Raw genomic sequence first — 19,219 nt, forward strand, 5'->3', positions numbered from 1 at the left:
TCCACAGCCCAGCTGCAGGACACTGCCTGCCTGGGGGACCACAATGACCACGTAGTTTCAATCCCCTGCTATGTGCAGAGTTGCCATCCACCAGACCAGGCTGCCCTGAGCCACATTCAGCCTGGCCTCAAATGCATCCAGCGATGGGGCACCCATGACCTCCCTGGGCAACCTCTTCCAGTGCGTCACCATCATCCCTGTGCAAAACTTCTTTCGAGTATCTTATCTACATCTCTCCTGTTTCAATTTGAAACCATTCCCCTTGTCCCATCACTATGCACCCGCGTAAACTCCCGTTCCCCTCTATTTTATGCTTTTCCTTCAAGTCCCGGAAGGCCACAATGAGGCCTCCCCGGAGCCTTCTCTTCTCCAAGCTGAACAAGCCCATGTCCCTCACTGCGCCAAGAATGCCTCGGCGGCTGCATTTCCCTCCTCCCCCACCAGGCGGCGCTGCTCCCCACTCAGCTCAGCACGCACCCTGCGCTCCCTTCCAGGGCCCGTTCTCAGCAGCGGGCGCCCTTTGCACAACGCAGCCTGGGCTGCACTTGACTGACGTGCTGCTCGGCCGCGTTCTGCACCCGTGCTCCAGTCAGCCCACAGGCTGCCAGCTTTCCAGCGTCCGTTACGCAGCCCAGTGCCGGAGCTGGCGCAGATGCCGGACGTGCTCAGGGCCCGCAGCTGTGCGCTAAAGGCATCTGCAGCTGCCGGGACAGCCCGAACAAAAGCCTCGGGAGGGGTTTGCACGACCTCAGGTGAGCCGTCAGCCCGGCGCCAAGCGCACAAAAGGGAACGCTGAAATGGCCGCTAGAGGCAGGTGTTGCTGCTGCGTCCCCGAAGGGAAACTGCGGGCTGCCGGGGAGGGCGAGGGAACTGGAAATTAAGACACTCAAAAGGACTTATCGGGGAGTTGAAAGTTTCCATCAATTCATGCTTGCAGAGCTGCTGTTGTGGTTTTGTGATTTTTTTGTTGTCAGTATTCCACATCAGAACATCATGTGGACCAGTGGGAGTTAACGAGTTAATGTTCTGGTTCCGTTTACTGTTGGGGACTCTTTGAGCATCCTGATGGGACGGGAGGGGGCGGCATCCCCGCACGAGCTGGCGGGGAGAGGCAGTGTGGTGGAGCTGCGGCCAGGACCCGACACGGCTGCCTCTCCCCGTCTGGCCCGGCTCAGCTCGCCGCAGAGAAAGCACGTTTTCCCTCGCACTACCGTGGTTTGGCTCTCATTTTTTTATACTCTTGTCTCTCGTTTTGTTTGATTTAGTTAGATTCAGTACATTACCCTTCCTCTTCAGATCGTTGCCGTTGTGTTTTCTTTTTGTTGAAACTATCGGCTAGCCCTCTGCCCTTCCCCCTCTCCCAGAGCGCACGTGGCCCGGGGCCGGCCGGGAACCGGCAAATTGTTCGTACCTTTTTTTTTCCCCTCTTCTTCCCGGGGCCTGTGACCCCCTGTCACGGACTTATATCTAAGGATAACCCGTGACAGCTGCGGGGCGAGGTCACCTCGTGTCTGCCGTGGCCCAGAGGGAGAAACGCACTCCCAGCTGCGCTGTGTTACACAGAGCCAAGCGGGCAGCAGAGCACGCTGAGCTCCTCTGCCATTTCCTCGCTGTCCCAGCTCCAACCCCTTCCTGTGCTCCTCGATATACAACCCGGGCTGCAACACGCCTGGCAACCGCTGCTCCCCTCGTTGCAGCCCGTCTGGCCCAGCAAACCTGCCGTGCTGGGCAGGAGCTGGGGCCGGGACCGGGCTCCCGCCTGGGCTACGGCAGTGCCGGTTCCGCCCCGCCGGTGCCGCTCCCCGCTGCCCTCCCGCCGCTGCTGGCAGGGGGCAGGAAGCGTGCGCTCTTCTGCACGAGCCACCGAGGGCACCTACCTCGGGTGCGGAGCAGGCTGCTCCCACCTCTGGCGCAGGCAACCGGGCTCCTGGGAGTCGCTCCTGGGAGAGCAGGGGATGCCGAGTGCCCGCAGCCCGGAGCTGGCCGCACGACGGCCTTGCTGCAGCTCCTGCCGCCGCGGTGCTGCCCGGATGGCTTCCAGCCAGGCTCTGGCCGCTTCGGCACAGCCTCAGCTCCAGGCAGCGATTCCCACAGCGAGCACGCCCCGAGCCGGCTGCCAGGCCTTGGGCAGGTTCACAGCTCGTTCTCCGGGCACGTCTGCAGACGGGCGGGGGAGGGAGGGACGGGGGCTGTGTTTTGTCACGCTAATGAAGCGTCGCTCTCTGCTCCGTCCCTTTGCTTCCTTTGCTGGGGCCGTTCGCACATCCTTGCGGTCACACATCCCCACGTTGCTGTCACAGAATTGCCAGGGTTGGAAGGGACCTTGAGGATCATGAATCTCCAACCCCCCTGCCACACGCAGGGCCACCAACCATCCCACCTAATGCTAGACCAGGCTGCGCAGGGCCCCATCCAATCTGGCCTTGAACACCTCCAGGGACGGGGCATCCACAACCTCTCTGGGCAGCTGTTCCAGTACCTCACCACTCTCTCCGTAAAGAATTTCCCCATGTCGTCCAACCTCAGTCTCCCTTCCCTCAGCTTAAAACCATTTCCCCTTGTCCTGCTGTCACTCACCCTTTCAAAGAGTTGATTCCCCTCCTGTTTGTAGGCTCCCTTTAGGTACTGAAAGGCTGCAATGAGGTCACCCCGCAGCTTTCTTTTCTCCAGGCTGAACAAGCCCAGCTCTTTCAGCCTGTCCTCATAGGGGAGGTGCTCCAGTCCCCTGATCATCTTCGTGGCCCTCCTCTGCACCCTCTCCAACAGCTCCCTGTCTTTCTTGTACTGGGGGCTCCAGACCTGGACGCAGTATTCCAGATGGGGCCTCACAAGAGCAGAGTAGAGGGGAACAATCACCTCCCTGTCCCTGCTGGCCTCCCCTCTTTTGATGGAGCCCAGGATCCCATTTGCCTTCCAAGCCGCAAGGGCACACTGCTGGCTCATGCTAAGCTTTTCATCTATCAGGACCCCCAGGTCCTTCTCCACAGGGCTGCTCTCAAGAACCTCTCCTTCCAGTCTGTAAGGATGCCTGGGATTCCTCCAGCCCAAGTGCAAAACTCTGCACTTTGCCGTGTTGGACCTCATCAGGTTCACCCAGCCCACCTTTCTAGCCTCTCGAGGTCCCTCTGAATGGCATCCCGTCCTTCAACCGTGTCGACCGCACCACTCAGCTTGGTGTCGTCAGCAAACTTGCTGAGGGTGCACTCGATTCCACCATCCATGTCATTGATAAAGATGTTACAGAGCACCGGTCCCAAGACAGAGCCCTGGGGGACGCCGCTCGTTACCGGCCTCACCTGGACATGGAGCCATTGATGACCACCCTCTGTCTGCGGCCTTTCAACCAGTTTCTTATCCATCGAGTGGTCCACCCATCAAATCCACATCCCTCCAATTTGGAGAGAAGGATGTGGTGGGGGACCGTGTCAAAGGCCTTGCTCAAGTCCAGGTAAATGACATCGGTCGCCTTTCCCTTGTCCACCGATGCCGTCACTCCATCATAAAAGGCCACCAGATTGGTTAAGCATGACTTCCCCTGGTGAAGGCATGCTGGCTGTCACGGATCACATGCCCTTTCCTCATGTGATCAAGCATGTCATTCAGGATGATCTGTTCCATGATCTTCCCAGGCACAGAGGTGAGATTCACCGGCCTGTAGTTCCCGGGGTCCTCCTTGCTCCCTTTCTTGTAAATGGCAGTGACGTGACCCTTCCTCCAGTCATCCGGGACCACACCAGACAGCCACGACTTCTCAAATATGATGGAGAGCGGCTCGGCAACCACCTCAGCCAGCTCCTTCAGAACCCTGGGATGCACGCCATCCGGCCCCATAGACTTGTACACATTCAGTCTCATGAGGCGGTCTCGGACCTGCTCTTTAGTCTGTCCTGCCGCTCCTTTAACTCCTCTCACCCGTGAGCAGGTCCCAGAGGAGCCAATCTCCGGCTGCCCTGCTCTCGAGGCCAGCATCTCCCTGCAGCTGGCTCACTTCCTCGCTGAGCGCTGCCCATGGCACTCATGGCACGTTTCTCCTCACTGAGCGAGTGACTTCTATTGCTAACAACTTCCTATCCTGCTTTCTCGATTCGCTCTTCTCTGCAAGGCATGAGCATGGTTAAGCTCTCTGTTGTATGAGGTCTGGCTATGCTAAAAACTCTTGAGACCTACACATCCACTGTGGGGCAGAGAAAGAGCCCTGGTATGGACCGGGTGTGTTACAGGTACAGGGACCCGTATGTCTTAAGGAGACATCCTACGTGGGGGTGAAGGAGCGAGGGTGCACCCTGAGGGTGGATCCACATCTATAGGTTGGGTGATGGTGATCAGTGTGGGAGCACAGCCCTGGAGCAGGGTCCCACTTGGGGAGGTATCTCGAGGATTCCGAGAACCTCACATGTGAAATCTTGCAAGGCACCCCGAGAGTGAGGCCATAATGCGCTCAGGAATGAAAGCTTTGTAATACTTTGGAAAAATCATCAACAGAAATGTACTGGGGGGCATTTGCAGTTAGCTGCCAGGAAGGGGCCTGGTAGGACCATGTAACGAGTAAATGTCCAAACTGGTTTTTCATTGTCGTTATCTTTGTGATTGTTAAGTGTTTCTGTTATAAAATTATTGTTTGTGCAATTCCATTTACAATACAAGTGCTCTTGTTGCTGGGGGACATTGGTTATAGTCTTGCCCAGGGAATTTGGTGTCCTGGGGAAGTAGGCAGACTCCATTACCCAGCAACGGAGACTTTATAAGCGGCTGCTTTGAATACGAAATATTGGATCGGAGGTGTGAGTGGTGTGAATGTGGGAATTGAGTTTAATTGGGTATTTGTTTAACCCTGTATTTGTTATCAGAGCCTTGACCTGTAGTCCTGCCCAGGAATTACAGTGGAATAGAGGAAACTGGCATTTCGGTTGGCATTGTGGGCTGGGGTTTAAAGAGGAATATGTATTTGGTCACACTAACGTACAGCTGTAAGGTGTGGGCTTTAGGAACAAGAAAGAAGCAATGAAATTTAGCATGGAGGAGCACGGGGAAGGAAGTTCCCAGGCAAATTCCACTTGAGATATTGCTGGGGAGCCTGAGGGCCCTGTGAGCAAGAAAGCTTGAATTAAAAATTGTAATCAATGGTGGTTGGAAGGCGATGAGCACTTAGCAGTGAATATTGTTTTTGCGAAGGCAGGAGATGAGATGCTGGGAGCGAATAGCCTTCATCTGCAGAGACCTGGAAAACTTGATATCCCAGTGTTAGCACGGGAAGCCTTAGGAAGGGAGGAGCTGAGAGCAGGGCTCTAGGACCCAGAGATCTCCTCAGGAAGAGCTGAAGGGGGAGAGCTGGAAAGGCCCGGGAGGGTTCTGCCCCCATTGAACGGGAAAGCAGTTCGTGCAGAAGAGGCGCTGGATTTGGTAACAGATGCAATAGCAGTTAAGGGTGGAGAAGATTAAGCTGAGGAAGGAATTGCAGCCAAGTGTGGAATTTGTAGTAACTGGAGCAACTTACTGGGTGTTAAATACTTCTCTAACTCCATTCAGTGATGGGTTTGTAACCGTAAGGGAAGCCACTGGCAAAAGTGAGGAGGTTTACTTTCTTAAGCCTTGACAACTTAGTGTAGGTAAACAGGTAGGGATACACAAATGTTTGTAGGAGCCAAATTCACCAAAGCCTTTACTAGGGCAAGATTTACTAGAACAACTGGAAGCTGAAATCAAGTTGAAAGGAGAACTGGAATGTAAGGTACAAGAACAGTTAATAGAGGTGCTCAGGTTAGCACTGATCACTACCCCTGCTGGGACCAGGATCCCAGACAGAGGAAGTGATCAAGTCTGTCCTGGGGTGTGGGTGGTAGAAACCCCAGGAAGAGCTAAGAATGCAGCACCAACAGCAATCGGAATAAAGCAGGGAGCTCAGCTGGTTTGGATTAAACAGTGCCCCCTCGAATTCGGAGATAGGAAAGGAATCTGGCCAATACCTGACAGTTTTCAGAGATTAGGGCTGTTATTGGAGTGTGAGCACAAGATTTAAGGGCCGTCAATAGAATAGTGTAGGATTTATACCCATTGGTAGCATACCCATACACGCTGCTTCCAAAATTATCAGGGGAATTGGCATGGTTTACCATTCTGGACCTAGAAGATGCTGTCTTTTGTCTACCATTGAGTCCAGAGAATCAGCTCATGTTTGCTTCCCCAAGTGTTCAAAATGGCTCCACTCTTTTCAGGAACCAGCTTGCCAAAGACTGGAGCAATGGGTACGGCCCCAGGACAAGGAACCCTGTCACAGTACATGCATGACCTTTGATAGCTACCACAACAAAGGAGGTATGCATAGCAAGGACAATTAGTCCACTAAGCTTTCTCTTACTAAAACTGAATGGCTATCGAGTTTCTCCACAGAAAGCCCAGATGGCACGACCACAGGTAACCTATTTGGCTTATGAAATCACTGCTGGATCCTAAACCCTAGAGAACAACGAGGAAGGAAGCCATTTGCCAGACTGTGGAACCTCAAACATCAAAGGAGCTCCGGATTTCCCTAGGGAAGACGAGGTGGTGTCACCTACAACTATGAAATCTGATAAAGCCCTTCTATGCCCTTCTTAAATCCTGTCCAAAGATCTTCATACAGGTTGAGGAAGGCAAATAAGATGAAGGTTTTGTGTAGCAATTAGACACGGACTCTGTTGTTAGTGCAGAACAAAACCTTTTATTGAGTACGATGAACTTGAACAACATGCTCTTGGCCAAGTGCCTTATGAAATGTGACCCTCTTTCTGCATGTGGCAGTGCTGGGTTTTCCATCCTTCCCTGAAGTCGAGGGGGCTTCAGCTGGGTCGTCCCTCCTGTGCTGTCCTGTGGCACGCAGGCTTTGTTGCTGTGGGTGCTGGACTCGGGCACCGGCTGTGTCAGCTTCATCTCAAGTCTGTTGTACCTCAGCAGTGGGCGACGAGGTCACAGAGGCTGTCAAACACCAGGCTGTCAGTTAGAAAGAACCTGTGGATGCTGGCGTCCTGCCGCCAGTGGATGCGGCAGTGCCGCACCTTCTCACTGTGCCAGAAGGACAGAACATAGTCCCCAGCGTAAGTCTCACTCTCCCTGACGAGGAAAGAGCATCAGGGCCCCCATCTCGGTGCAGTACTCTGTCAGCAGCCACTCAGCAGTGTGCTGCCCTCCACGCCCTGCTGCCAGCCTGCCGTGGAACCGCTCCTGAGTGAGATGCAGCTCGACCTTCTGCGCAGGTCGTCTTCCCCATCTGTTCCTGGCTGGGGCAACGTAAAGCACTTCCACGTGGCAGTGATGGACTCTTCCTCCATTTGGCAATCCACCATTGCTCCTTTGTCACACATGAACCCGTGGTTCTTTGCCACTCACCTCCGTCAGCCAACTCAGGTTTGCCACTGGTCAGTTTGACCTTGATAGCATCTGCTCACTCCCATGCCAGGTGTACAAGCTAGACGTGGTGTGATCATGTCGGGAGGTTCTGTCTGGCACAAATAGTTACGATCTTTCAGTTTTCTCCCTCCGCGTCTGCTGAACTCGTTTACATCTCCAAAGGTCTTCTGCTAATCAGGGCGAGTGTGTCTTTATTTTCTCCCAGGGATATACAGATTATAGGCAGCAAAATACAGGACCTGCACGGAGGTGCAGGCTTCAAAACAAGATAATAGCTCCCTATTATGGGCCAGAATCATGGCTGAGCACAGGAAAACTCACTGGGGAACCGAGACTCTGTAGAAATACTTGAGCCAACGGGCTGTGGCTTGGAATTTATGCACCACCTCTAAGCAGGTAACACAGCAGTGTGAGATTTGTTTACAGAATTGTGGGAATCAGATGTTGTTTCCGCATTAGAATTGGATAATATTTTTAAGTTCATGATCTCCGTTGTCATAGTTCTTTTTGGGAGTCTTCTACTTAACTTAGGGAAGATCTCTGATAGTTTACATCACTTATCCTCTAGACAAACCTTCCCAGGAATGCACGCTCTGTATATATGCATATTTTGTCACATACATTGCAAGAAGATCCTGCACGAGATCAAACCAGAGAACAAGGCATGGTATGCCCGAGGAAGCGCCTGAAGAGACATCGGAAGGCCTGCCATCATCCCTCCCCCCTGGTGCTGTTTGTTTAACGAAGACTTCGGAGACAATCACCATATCAATACAAGAAGAGCACTGAGACATCTTGGAAACAACAGGATGGCTGCTGACTGACACCAGATAACACACGAACCAACAAATGTAAACTGTGATAAGATTGTGAACCTGGAGTACCCAGCCAGTGGGGAAACAGGGCAGGGGGATGGGTAAAGGGAAAAACAGGGTATAAAGACTGTCATCTTGTGTCCATAGGTGCGCTCCTGCTTGCGGGACGCCCGCCATTGCAATCGCGAATAAAATCTGCTTTTATCAAACTGTCCTGACAAAAATTGTTTGGATGTTTCCAACAGAATAATCCCCTCCAGGGGTATGGAGAACTTCTTGGAAAAGAGTGAAGTGGGGAATAACCCCCTTACACAGGCCCTCCTGGGTTCCATAGCTTTATTGGATGGTTTATTCCAAGTGAAGTGAATTAGTGTCAGAAGATACATTGACCCCCTCTGCGTTAGGGATAACTGCCCTTTGAATGTATTACAAAACCATTGCTTTTTGGAAAGCTCTCATGTAAGCACAGGAAATACTTTTTGTCATGTGTACAGCTGGGTTATCAGCACAAAGGAAAGAGATGCAGCAGTGATCGCGGCAAAGTTCAGAGGAACATCTCCTGCAGAAAGATGTGTAGAGTTTAAACATTGCCAAGTGAAATTTGGAGCCTGCTTTTGCCCCACTGAAAATGCAAAAGAACAGGAAGCAGTCTTTCCTGGACAAAACCCCCGGTTACCCTGAGGGCAGTTCCCTCTGGGTGGCCCTAAAGTCTGTAGATCTACAGCAGCAAACAGCAGAGCCGGCCCTCGTACAGCAGAGAGCTTAACCATGCTCATGCCTTGCAGAGAAGAGCGAATCGAGAAAGCAGGATAGGAAGTTGTTAGCAATAGAAGTCACTCGCTCAGTGAGGAGAAACGTGCCATGAGTGCCATGGGCAGCGCTCAGCGAGGAAGTGAGCCAGCTGCAGGGAGATGCTGCCCTCGAGAGCAGGGCAGCCGGAGATTGCCTCTTCTGGGACCTGCTCACGGGTGAGAGGAGTTAAAGGAGCGCCAGGACAGCAACGTGGGGATGTGCGACCGCAAGGATGTGCGAACGGCCCCAGCAAAGGAAGCAAAGGGACGGAGCAGAGAGCGACGCTTCATTAGCGTGACAAAACACAGCCCCCGTCCCTCCCTCCCCCGCCCGTCTGCAGACGTGCCCGGAGAACGAGCTGTGAACCTGCCCAAGGCCTGGCAGCCGGCTCGGGGCGTGCTCGCTGTGGGAATCGCTGCCTGGAGCTGAGGCTGTGCCGAAGCGGCCAGAGCCTGGCTGGAAGCCATCCGGGCAGCACCGCGGCGGCAGGAGCTGCAGCAAGGCCGTCGTGCGGCCAGCTCCGGGCTGCGGGCACTCGGCATCCCCTGCTCTCCCAGGAGCGACTCCCAGGAGCCCGGTTGCCTGCGCCAGAGGTGGGAGCAGCCTGCTCCGCACCCGAGGTAGGTGCCCTCGGTGGCTCGTGCAGAAGAGCGCACGCTTCCTGCCCCCTGCCAGCAGCGGCGGGAGGGCAGCGGGGAGCGGCACCGGCGGGGCGGAACCGGCACTGCCGTAGCCCAGGCGGGAGCCCGGTCCCGGCCCCAGCTCCTGCCCAGCACGGCAGGTTTGCTGGGCCAGACGGGCTGCAACGAGGGGAGCAGCGGTTGCCAGGCGTGTTGCAGCCCGGGTTGTATATCGAGGAGCACAGGAAGGGGTTGGAGCTGGGACAGCGAGGAAATGGCAGAGGAGCTCAGCGTGCTCTGCTGCCCGCTTGGCTCTGTGTAACACAGCGCAGCTGGGAGTGCGTTTCTCCCTCTGGGCCACGGCAGACACGAGGTGACCTCGCTCCGCAGCTGTCACGGGTTATCCTTAGATATAAGTCCGTGACAGGGGGTCACAGGCCCCGGGAAGAAGAGGGGAAAAAAAAAGGTACGAACAATTTGCCGGTTCCCGGCCGGCCCCGGGCCACGTGCGCTCTGGGAGAGGGGGAAGGGCAGAGGGCTAGCCGATAGTTTCAACAAAAAGAAAACACAACGGCAACGATCTGAAGAGGAAGGGTAATGTACTGAATCTAACTAAATCAAACAAAACGAGAGACAAGAGTATAAAAAAATGAGAGCCAAACCACGGTAGTGCGAGGGAAAACGTGCTTTCTCTGCGGCGAGCTGAGCCGGGCCAGACGGGGAGAGGCAGCCGTGTCGGGTCCTGGCCGCAGCTCCACCACACTGCCTCTCCCCGCCAGCTCGTGCGGGGATGCCGCCCCCTCCCGTCCCATCAGGATGCTCAAAGAGTCCCCAACAGTAAACGGAACCAGAACATTAACTCGTTAACTCCCACTGGTCCACATGATGTTCTGATGTGGAATACTGACAACAAAAAAATCACAAAACCACAACAGCAGCTCTGCAAGCATGAATTGATGGAAACTTTCAACTCCCCGATAAGTCCTTTTGAGTGTCTTAATTTCCAGTTCCCTCGCCCTCCCCGGCAGCCCGCAGTTTCCCTTCGGGGACGCAGCAGCAACACCTGCCTCTAGCGGCCATTTCAGCGTTCCCTTTTGTGCGCTTGGCGCCGGGCTGACGGCTCACCTGAGGTCGTGCAAACCCCTCCCGAGGCTTTTGTTCGGGCTGTCCCGGCAGCTGCAGATGCCTTTAGCGCACAGCTGCGGGCCCTGAGCACGTCCGGCATCTGCGCCAGCTCCGGCACTGGGCTGCGTAACGGACGCTGGAAAGCTGGCAGCCTGTGGGCTGACTGGAGCACGGGTGCAGAACGCGGCCGAGCAGCACGTCAGTCAAGTGCAGCCCAGGCTGCGTTGTGCAAAGGGCGCCCGCTGCTGAGAACGGGCCCTGGAAGGGAGCGCAGGGTGCGTGCTGAGCTGAGTGGGGAGCAGCGCCGCCTGGTGGGGGAGGAGGGAAATGCAGCCGCCGAGGCATTCTTGGCGCAGTGAGGGACATGGGCTTGTTCAGCTTGGAGAAGAGAAGGCTCCGGGGAGGCCTCATTGTGGCCTTCCGGGACTTGAAGGAAAAGCATAAAATAGAGGGGAACGGGAGTTTACGCGGGTGCATAGTGATGGGACAAGGGGAATGGTTTCAAATTGAAACAGGAGAGATGTAGATAAGATACTCGAAAGAAGTTTTGCACAGGGATGATGGTGACGCACTGGAAGAGGTTGCCCAGGGAGGTCATGGGTGCCCCATCGCTGGATGCATTTGAGGCCAGGCTGAATGTGGCTCAGGGCAGCCTGGTCTGGTGGATGGCAACTCTGCACATAGCAGGGGATTGAAACTACGTGGTCATTGTGGTCCCCCAGGCAGGCAGTGTCCTGCAGCTGGGCTGTGGAGGGCTGGGCTGGGACAGGGACTGCTGCGTTCCCTCACAGCTCCCCTGCCATTTCTCTTGTCCCTGCAGGCTCCAGTTGGACTTCTGCCTTCCGGCCGTGATCATCTCACCTGCAGGAGAGCAGCAGATGGCCACAGCACATCCGTGTCAGGTAGGGGCTGGGGGCAGCAGGCAGGAGAGGCGGAGGGGCGAGGGATGCGAATGCCGGGGGAGAGGGAGGTGCCCTCAGGCAGCAGGTGTGTGCTGGGGCCAGAGAAGCGGCTGGGACGGGAGTTTGTGTCCTGTGCGAGCTGCTTCCCTGGGCCTTGGCTGTTCCCAGCAAGGAGCCTCTTTGCTTGCAGGAGCCCGTGAGCTTTGCGCAGGTGGCCGTGTATTTCAGCAGGGAGGAGTGGGCGCTGCTGGACCCTGCGCAGCGAGCGCTCTACCGGGACGTGATGCTGGAGACGTACCAGTGCGTGGCCTCGCTGGGTGAGGGCTTTGCTGCCTTTCCTCCTCGTTAGGGCACCTTTGGCTGTGCAGAATGAGCCTCTGCAGGCCGGGCCTGGAATAATAGCTGTGCAGTTACATATTGATAACTGCAACAGCAACAAAGGAAATACTGAGAAGCATGAGTTTCAGGAGGGCTCAGTACGCACTGCACTCTGATAAAAGCCCCGGTGTCAGTGCTGGCAAGCAGGCATCAGCCAGGAGGGAGAAAACCAGACCTTCTGTTGTTATGTTGCATAGTTCCACCAACTTCAGCTAACAGATGCCTCCCTGGTTACTCCTTTAGAATTTATAATTTTGCATTCAATCGCTATAGACATTTTGATGCCTTGGTCGTTGATATATTGTCAGAAAATAAACAGGTCATTCACAAGTTAATTTTAAAGAAAACATTCCTTCGTAATTTTCAGAGCTGTAAAAGCATTCTTTGCTCCAAAGGAAGCTGTGGGCCCGGTGTCATTCAGGCCCAAAGTGTGGTTTCTCCCTGGGGAGGGACACAGAGTGGAGCTGTTGAACAGGCACTGTGCCAGAACGATGGAAGTGTTCTCATCTCCCCTGTTTCTCTCGTTGAAGCTCCACTTGCAGCCCCCAAACCCGTGGTGATCTCCCTGCTTGAAGGAGGGGAAGAGCCGTGGATCCCAGATGTGCGTAGCCCTGAGGCTGTGCCAGGAGACCTCAGCCCAGGTGAGGTGGAGGGAGGGAAGGAGGCTTTGGCTGTAAGAGCAATCTCTGTCTGTGTTTTATTTGGGGCACTGTGTGCTATTTCTGGATTTCCTGTCATCCAGCAGGAACTCGGATTACAGATATACTGGAGGATCAGCAGGAAAGTGGTGTGGCTGAAAGGCAGTGGGGTGGTGTCTGTGTGGAGGAAATCAGAAGGGATGTCCAAGGAGATCTGGAGCAAGGTCAGGGTGAGCACAGCGTGAAGCAAGTAGGAAAGTGTCTGCAAAAGACAGGAGGCACCCCACTGGACTTCAGCAAAGGTCAAAAGGAGCCTGAAGAACCCGGGAGCAAGGATGTGTGCCAGAAGAAAAAGCAGAATCCATGCACGGAGTGTGGAAATAGCTTTGAAAAAGATTCCAGCATTGTTAACCACCAGTGCATACGCTCAGCAAAGAGTCCATACAAGTGTTCTTACTGTGGAAAGAGCTTCAAAAAGAGATCCCAACTCACCTACCACCAACGCGTCCACACAGGAGAGAGACCCTACAGGTGCTCTGAGTGTGGGAAGAGCTTCACAAGGAGTTCCCACCTCACCTCCCACCAACGCATCCATACAGGAGAGAGACCCTACAAGTGCTCTGAGTGTGGGAAAAGCTTCAAAAGCAGTTCTTACCTCAGGTCCCACCAGCACATCCACACAGGAGAGAAACCCTATAAGTGCTCTGACTGTGGAAAGACCTTCAAAAGCAGTTACGATTTGAAGCTGCATGGGCGTGTACACACAGGAGAGAAACCCTACAAGTGCTTGCAGTGTGGGAAGAACTTCAAAAGCAGTTCTGAACTGAAGCTGCACCAGCGTATACACACAGAGGAGAGACCCTTTCAGTGCTCTGAGTGTGGGAAGACTGTAAAAAGCCGTTCCCACCTCATCTACCACCAGCGCTTCCACACGGGAGAGAGACCCTACAAGTGCTCTGACTGTGGGAAGAGCTTCAAAAGCAGTTCTGAACTGAGGAGCCACAAGCGCATCCACACAGGGGAGAGACCCTACAAGTGCCCTGAGTGTGGGAAGACCGTAAAAAGCCGTGCCCACCTCATCTACCACCAGCGTATACACACGGGAGAGAGACCTTACAAGTGCTCTGAGTGTGGGAAGAGCTTCAAAAGCAGTTATGAATTGAAGTGCCACCAGCGCATCCACACAGGAGAGCGACCCTACAAGTGTCCTGAGTGTGGGAAGAGCTTCAGAAGGAGTTGTGAATTGAAGAACCACCAGCACACCCACACAGGAGAGAGACCCTGTAAGTGTCCTGAGCGTGAGAAGAGCTTTAAATGAAGATGTAATCTCAACACCCACCATCCCCAGCGCACACAGGCTGTAGAAGCATCTCAAGACTCTGGAAACCTTCAAAAGCGGTTCCATCTCCCTTACCTACCAGCACAGCCAAGCAAGATACAGAGCCTGCAATGCCCCAAACATGGGAAGAGTTTCAGCCAGAACCCCAGCCTGGTAACCAACTGTGGCTTTGTGTGGTGATGAACCTTACAAATCCCTTGAGTAGAGGAAGAACTGAATTCTCTTTCACCTTCTTTGCATGGGACTTATGCATATTGCTCTCTTTCAGCTGCAGTTGCTGTGTTGAGCAGCTGTATAAAGGAGAATCCACAGTGGGATGTGTCACAGCCACTGGAAACCCCCTGCCAGGTGGCACATTACTGTCAGGGCTGTGTGCAAGGAGAGTCACCTCTTACCTCCCCTGCAGAAACTTCTCTGCTGTGGGGCAGCAGGTGAGGACCCAAAGGAAACCTCAGCTGGGCCGATATGTCACCAGGAAGGAAGAAATTCTGTCTGCAGGGAGTGTGGGAAGAGCTTCATCTGGAGCTCAACCCTCAGTAGAGCCCAGAGAACCAACCGAGGGGTGAGTCCCTATGAGTGTCTTTGCTGCAGGAAGAGGTCCGTCCAGAGCTGGAAGCTCATCATACACCAGTGGATCCATGTGGGAACCCTACAGGTGTGCAGCCTGCAAGAAGATCTTTGGCCACAGCTGGAACATGCTGAGGTATCAGAGTGTCTGCACTTGGGTGAAGTCCGATCTATGCCTGCACTTGTGAGTTTTCCTGTCAGGAAGCCTTAGAAATGCCTCGAGTGTGAGAAGGGCTTTGTGCAGAGTGCAGAGCTCCTCACTGGCCCTACAAGTGTTTCTGGTGCATCACTGGCACCCTGTGCAGAAGGGACTTAAGCCAGGAGCTTCAGATGGCCTCTCCTTGCTGCCCAAAGCAGTTCTCTCACCATGTCCGGTTTTGTCTTCGCCCTTCCTGCCAGCAGCATTTTGATGCCGTTTCCTAAGGAGATGTGTAGGGATGTTCTGTGTGTCTGTGTGCATGTGTTGCTCTCAGTAATCTGTGAGTGCACGGATGAATCTGAGAGAAGGGTCAGGAGAGCAGTAACGTGGCTCTTGGAAGTTTTCTGAGAATCATCTGTAGTGGAAAGGGAAGGGGTGAATAAAGTAGCTGAGTTGTAATGAAGCTTTATTCACTGTAGTCTTGTTTATTGTTCTTAAAATAAATGTCAGCATTTGGAATGAAGAGAGTGAACAGTGGAAGCAGGATTTGGTTTGGGTGCCGCTTCCAGCCCATTGTTTGCCCCCAGGGAAAGCATTTCTTTCACAGAACTCTATCATCCTTCCTGACCGTGCTGCACATTGGTTCTACTGCTCTTCCAGAATGCTTTAATCGAGAGCTCAGAGCAGCTGTGTGACACCAAGCCTTGTTTGTCTCCAATGTGTCAATGTGCAAGGCTGTTATGTGTTACTGGTTTTTCACGTTGGCATCCAGAGTTGGAGGCCCTGTGTGCTGCAGCATCAGAATGAGTGAGACGTGGTGGGAGTGGTGCTGTGAGGGGTGTGCTGTGTGTGATGGATGGCTCTGGGCTCTCCAGGGCAGAGATGCAGGGCATGTGAGATGGGATGGGGTTGCTGTGTGTACTGGTGGGCTGTGTGGAATGGGGCTTACAGTTAGTAATGACGTGGTTGAATGCCTCTGGGTATGGATTGAGGGACAAGGAACTAAAGTGGAATCACTGTGGGAGTCTACTATAAGCCACTCAGCCTGGAGGATGATACCAATTAGTTATTCTTAATTCTTTAAAGGAGTGTCTCAAGAACAGCCTCACTTCCGATTAGGTTACCAACTTCCCAGAAATTGAGGGCTGTGCCAGGATCTGATTTTCTCAGATTGATATATTTGTTTTATTTCTGCACAGAATTGAGTGCTGAGTGGTTCATGTACAAGGCTAAGGTGCCTTCTCTGTGCTACAGGATTTCTTTTGTGGACCAGGAATGCAGAATCGCCTCACCTCTGAGTGTACTGACAGAATTTACCCCCATGAATGGTTACCTACTCTTCATTTGCACATTTCTCCTCGAAGCAGAGTGAGGCGTCTGATCCCAACACCCACAGTGCCACCAACCCCTGCAGTGTCCCTGCGTATTAGATTTGAGTTTCTCGGGCCAGAAATGGATGAGGGTCAGGAAAATAGTCAGAACTCATTGCCCGAGAAGGACGTTGAGAATGCAGGGAGTAACAGAAAGACAGGGAGCTGTTGGAGAGGGTCCAGAGGAGAGCCATGAAGATGATCAGGGGACTGGAGCACCTCCCCTTTGAGGACAGGCTGAGGGAGCTGGGCTTGTTCAGCCTGGAGGAAGCAAGGCTGTGGGGTGACTTCATTGCAGCTTTTCAGTACCTAAGGGGAGCCTACAAACAAGAGGGGAATCAACTCTTTGAAAGGGTGAGTGACAGCAGGACAAGGGGAAATGGTTTTAAGGTGAGAGAGGGGAGATTTAGGTTGGATGTCAGGGGGAAATTCTTTACAGATGGAGTGGTGAGGTGCTGGCACAGTCTGCCTAGAGAGGTGGTGGATGCCCTGTTCCTGGAGGTGTTCAAGGCCAGATTGGATGGGGCCCTGGGCAGCCGGACAGAGTGCTGCATCAATACCAGTGCCACCAAAAAAAAAAATGATGGAGAGTCTTAGTAAGTGGGGGCTTCTGCTGGGGAGCACTGACGCTTCCATTTACTGCCTGACTGAGGGCGTAGTGTCTTGATTAAGGCTTTGGGTATTCTGATCTTGGGCAGGCCTTTGAGAAACTGGATATGTGGGCTACTGATGGACTCTGACTGAGCAAGCAGGGCACACGGCTGCTGGGGAGCATGCTGTCTGGGTTGATTACCAGGGGTTTAAACAAGGTCCAAAGGGGGAAGGAAGGGGAATTCATGTGACAGAGGAGGGCTGAGGGATGCTGTCACTGTTGGAGATAGCAGGGAATAACCTCTGAGCTGTCCCATAGGATCATACGGGGACTCCTCAGAGAAGGTCATGTTGCCAATACGCCATCCAAAATTATCTTGTGTCCCTCTAGGGGTAACTGCACATATTGCTTCCCTAAAGTGCCTGTAGACCAGTGCGCACAGCATGGGAAATGAACAGGATGAGCTGGAGATCTGTGTGCAGTTGCAGGGCCGTGATCTCACTGAAGTCATGGAGATGTGGTGCAACAGCTCACATGACTGCAATGCTGCCATAGAGGGCTGTGTCATTTTCAGGAAAGACAGGCTGGGGAAGTGAGGTGGAAGAGTTGCATTTTATGTGAGAGAGCCACTAGAATGGATTGAGGTGCACCCGTGGGAGGGTGAAGAATGTGTGGAGCGCTTGTGGGTGAGAATTAATAGCAGGGCTGGTATGGATGACACTGTTGTGGGGTGTACTAAGTCACCAGATCAGGGGGATGAGGTCAGTGAAGTCGCCTTCTACACGCAGCTGGAAGGAGCCTTGCAATCCCATGCATTGGTTCTCATGGGGGGTCTTGAATCATCCAGATATCTGCAGGGTAAGCAACATGTCCTGGCACACACAGTCCAGATGGTTCCTGTGATTCACTGAAGATTATTTTGTCATGCGCGTGTTGGAGGAGCCAACAAGAGGTGGGGTGATTTTGGACCTTGTTCTTTCCAGCAGGGATGGGCTTGTTAGGAATGTGAAGTTTGGGGGCAGCTTGGCATGCAGCAATGGTGAGATGGTGGAGTTCAAGATCTTGGGTGGAAGAAGTAAGGCAAAAAGTGGGATTGCTGCCCTGGACTGTCAGAGAACCAACTTCAACAATTTCTGGGATCTACTTGGAGGTATCTCATGGTCTCGAGTGCTTGAAGGTAAGGGAGCCCATGAGAGCTGGGCAACATTTAAACAGCACTTCTTCCAAGCTCAGGATCAGTGCATCCCTAAGAGTAGGAAATGGGGGAATGGATGTAGGAGGCCTGCATGGATGAGCAAGGAGCTCATGGATAAGATGAAAGGGAAGAAGAAGGTTTAGTAAAAGTGGTAAAAAGGGCCTGTCCCCTTGGGAGGAGTACAGGTGTGTTGTCAGAGCCTGCAGAGAAGCAATGAGGAAGGCTAACGCTCATGTTGAGTGAAGCTAGTGAAAGAGATAAAGGATAATAAGCAGGGTGATCTTCCTACTCATTTTAATTTCTCTTTCCTTTTCCTCCTTTTCTCTGAAAGCTCTAAAGTAATTCAAGCCTTCTGTGATTTTCTTATAAAGCATACAGCTTAGACAGACACAATTGTGAGAGGGTTGACATGTAAAGGTGTAATGGTTTTGTGTTTTTTTGGTTTTCAGTATTCCACATCATAACATCATGTAGTGCATTGGGAGTTAAAGTGTTAATGCTCCAATTGCAGGTACTTATCCCTATACATTATGGAAGTCATGGATCTGACCCTTCTAGGTGGGGCGGTCTCTTACTGCCTGGCAGTGTGTGCTGGAGGGTGCTTTCCTAGCCGTTCCAATCTTTTCAGGTTTGACTCGTTCTCAGGAACTTTCTCCTATCTTATTTGATTTATTAGTCTCAATTTCAATTAGATTGTATTATATTGTGTTACCTTGCATTCCGATATTTTACTATGATAAGTTTTCCTCCACAGATTGTTGCTGCTGTTTTTTTGTTTTGTTTTGTTTTTTCCTTTCCTTGAGCTCAGCTCCCATCTCCCTATCCCTTTTCCCTTTCCCTTCCCATTTTGTGAGGCTGGGAGGGGGCTGGAGGAGGGCAGAAACCTACTGCCCCCCTGTCAGAGGCATAGATTGATCTACTTAACTCCTTGATATGGGCTTACATCTTACTCTGACTTTTGCTCACACTTTACTCCACGTTTACTAACCATTTACTCCAGCTTTTCTCACACTTTACTTGGGCATACCTCACACTTTACTCTGTGTTTACTCATGCTTTTCTCTGGGCCTACCCACACTGTACTCCAGGTGTTTCTCACACTTTACTCCAAGTTTTCTCACATTTTACTCCAGATTTACTCACAGTTTTCTACTGGTTTTACTCACTCTTTACTCTGGAATTACCCTACTCTGGGTGGACTCACACCTTACTCTGGGTTTTACTCACCATTTACTCCATGTTTACTCACACTTTATGCCGGGATTTCTCACACTTTACTCCAAGTTCACTCACACTTTATTCCAGGTTTACTCACACTTCTGTTTTGCATGTGTTTGACTCACACTTTACGCAGGGTGGACTCA

General features: G+C 52.8%; 3 protein-coding genes and 1 pseudogene across 8 annotated transcripts in view; 2 read left to right on the forward strand and 2 right to left on the reverse strand.

Moving 5' to 3' along the window:
- The window catches only part of LOC116243432 (uncharacterized), a 284,197-nt gene that overhangs the window by 5,509 nt on the left and 259,469 nt on the right, over positions 1-19,219 (reverse strand). Inside the window, exon 1 of one of the 6 annotated variants that reach the window (XM_090130190.1) lies at positions 10,736-10,754. The exons of 4 other annotated variants lie outside the window; for them this stretch is intronic. The gene's annotated coding sequence lies outside the window, so the exon portion shown is untranslated. Of the gene's footprint in view, positions 1-477; positions 566-10,735; positions 10,755-19,219 lie in introns of those variants that run through there. One more of the 6 variants, XM_090130189.1, reaches the window with a different exon arrangement.
- LOC149913255 (uncharacterized) lies at positions 1,066-6,672 on the forward strand. The gene is made up of 3 exons (XM_090130103.1): positions 1,066-1,159; positions 1,488-6,312; positions 6,388-6,672. Exons 1-2 carry the CDS (start codon positions 1,066-1,068, stop codon positions 2,591-2,593), a joined length of 1,200 nt encoding a protein of 399 aa, XP_089986229.1. The 3' UTR covers positions 2,594-6,312; positions 6,388-6,672.
- Positions 6,698-7,682, reverse strand: LOC149913256 (uncharacterized; annotated as a pseudogene).
- LOC116241118 (uncharacterized) lies at positions 8,746-17,638 on the forward strand. The gene is made up of 5 exons (XM_090130192.1): positions 8,746-9,610; positions 11,556-11,637; positions 11,828-11,954; positions 12,546-12,656; positions 12,758-17,638. Exons 2-5 carry the CDS (start codon positions 11,614-11,616, stop codon positions 13,969-13,971), a joined length of 1,476 nt encoding a protein of 491 aa, XP_089986318.1. The 5' UTR covers positions 8,746-9,610; positions 11,556-11,613; the 3' UTR covers positions 13,972-17,638.

This window comes from Phasianus colchicus, chromosome 39 (assembly GCF_987193195.1).
Source record: "Phasianus colchicus chromosome 39, bPhaCol1.hap1.1, whole genome shotgun sequence".
Lineage (NCBI taxonomy): Eukaryota > Metazoa > Chordata > Aves > Galliformes > Phasianidae > Phasianus > Phasianus colchicus.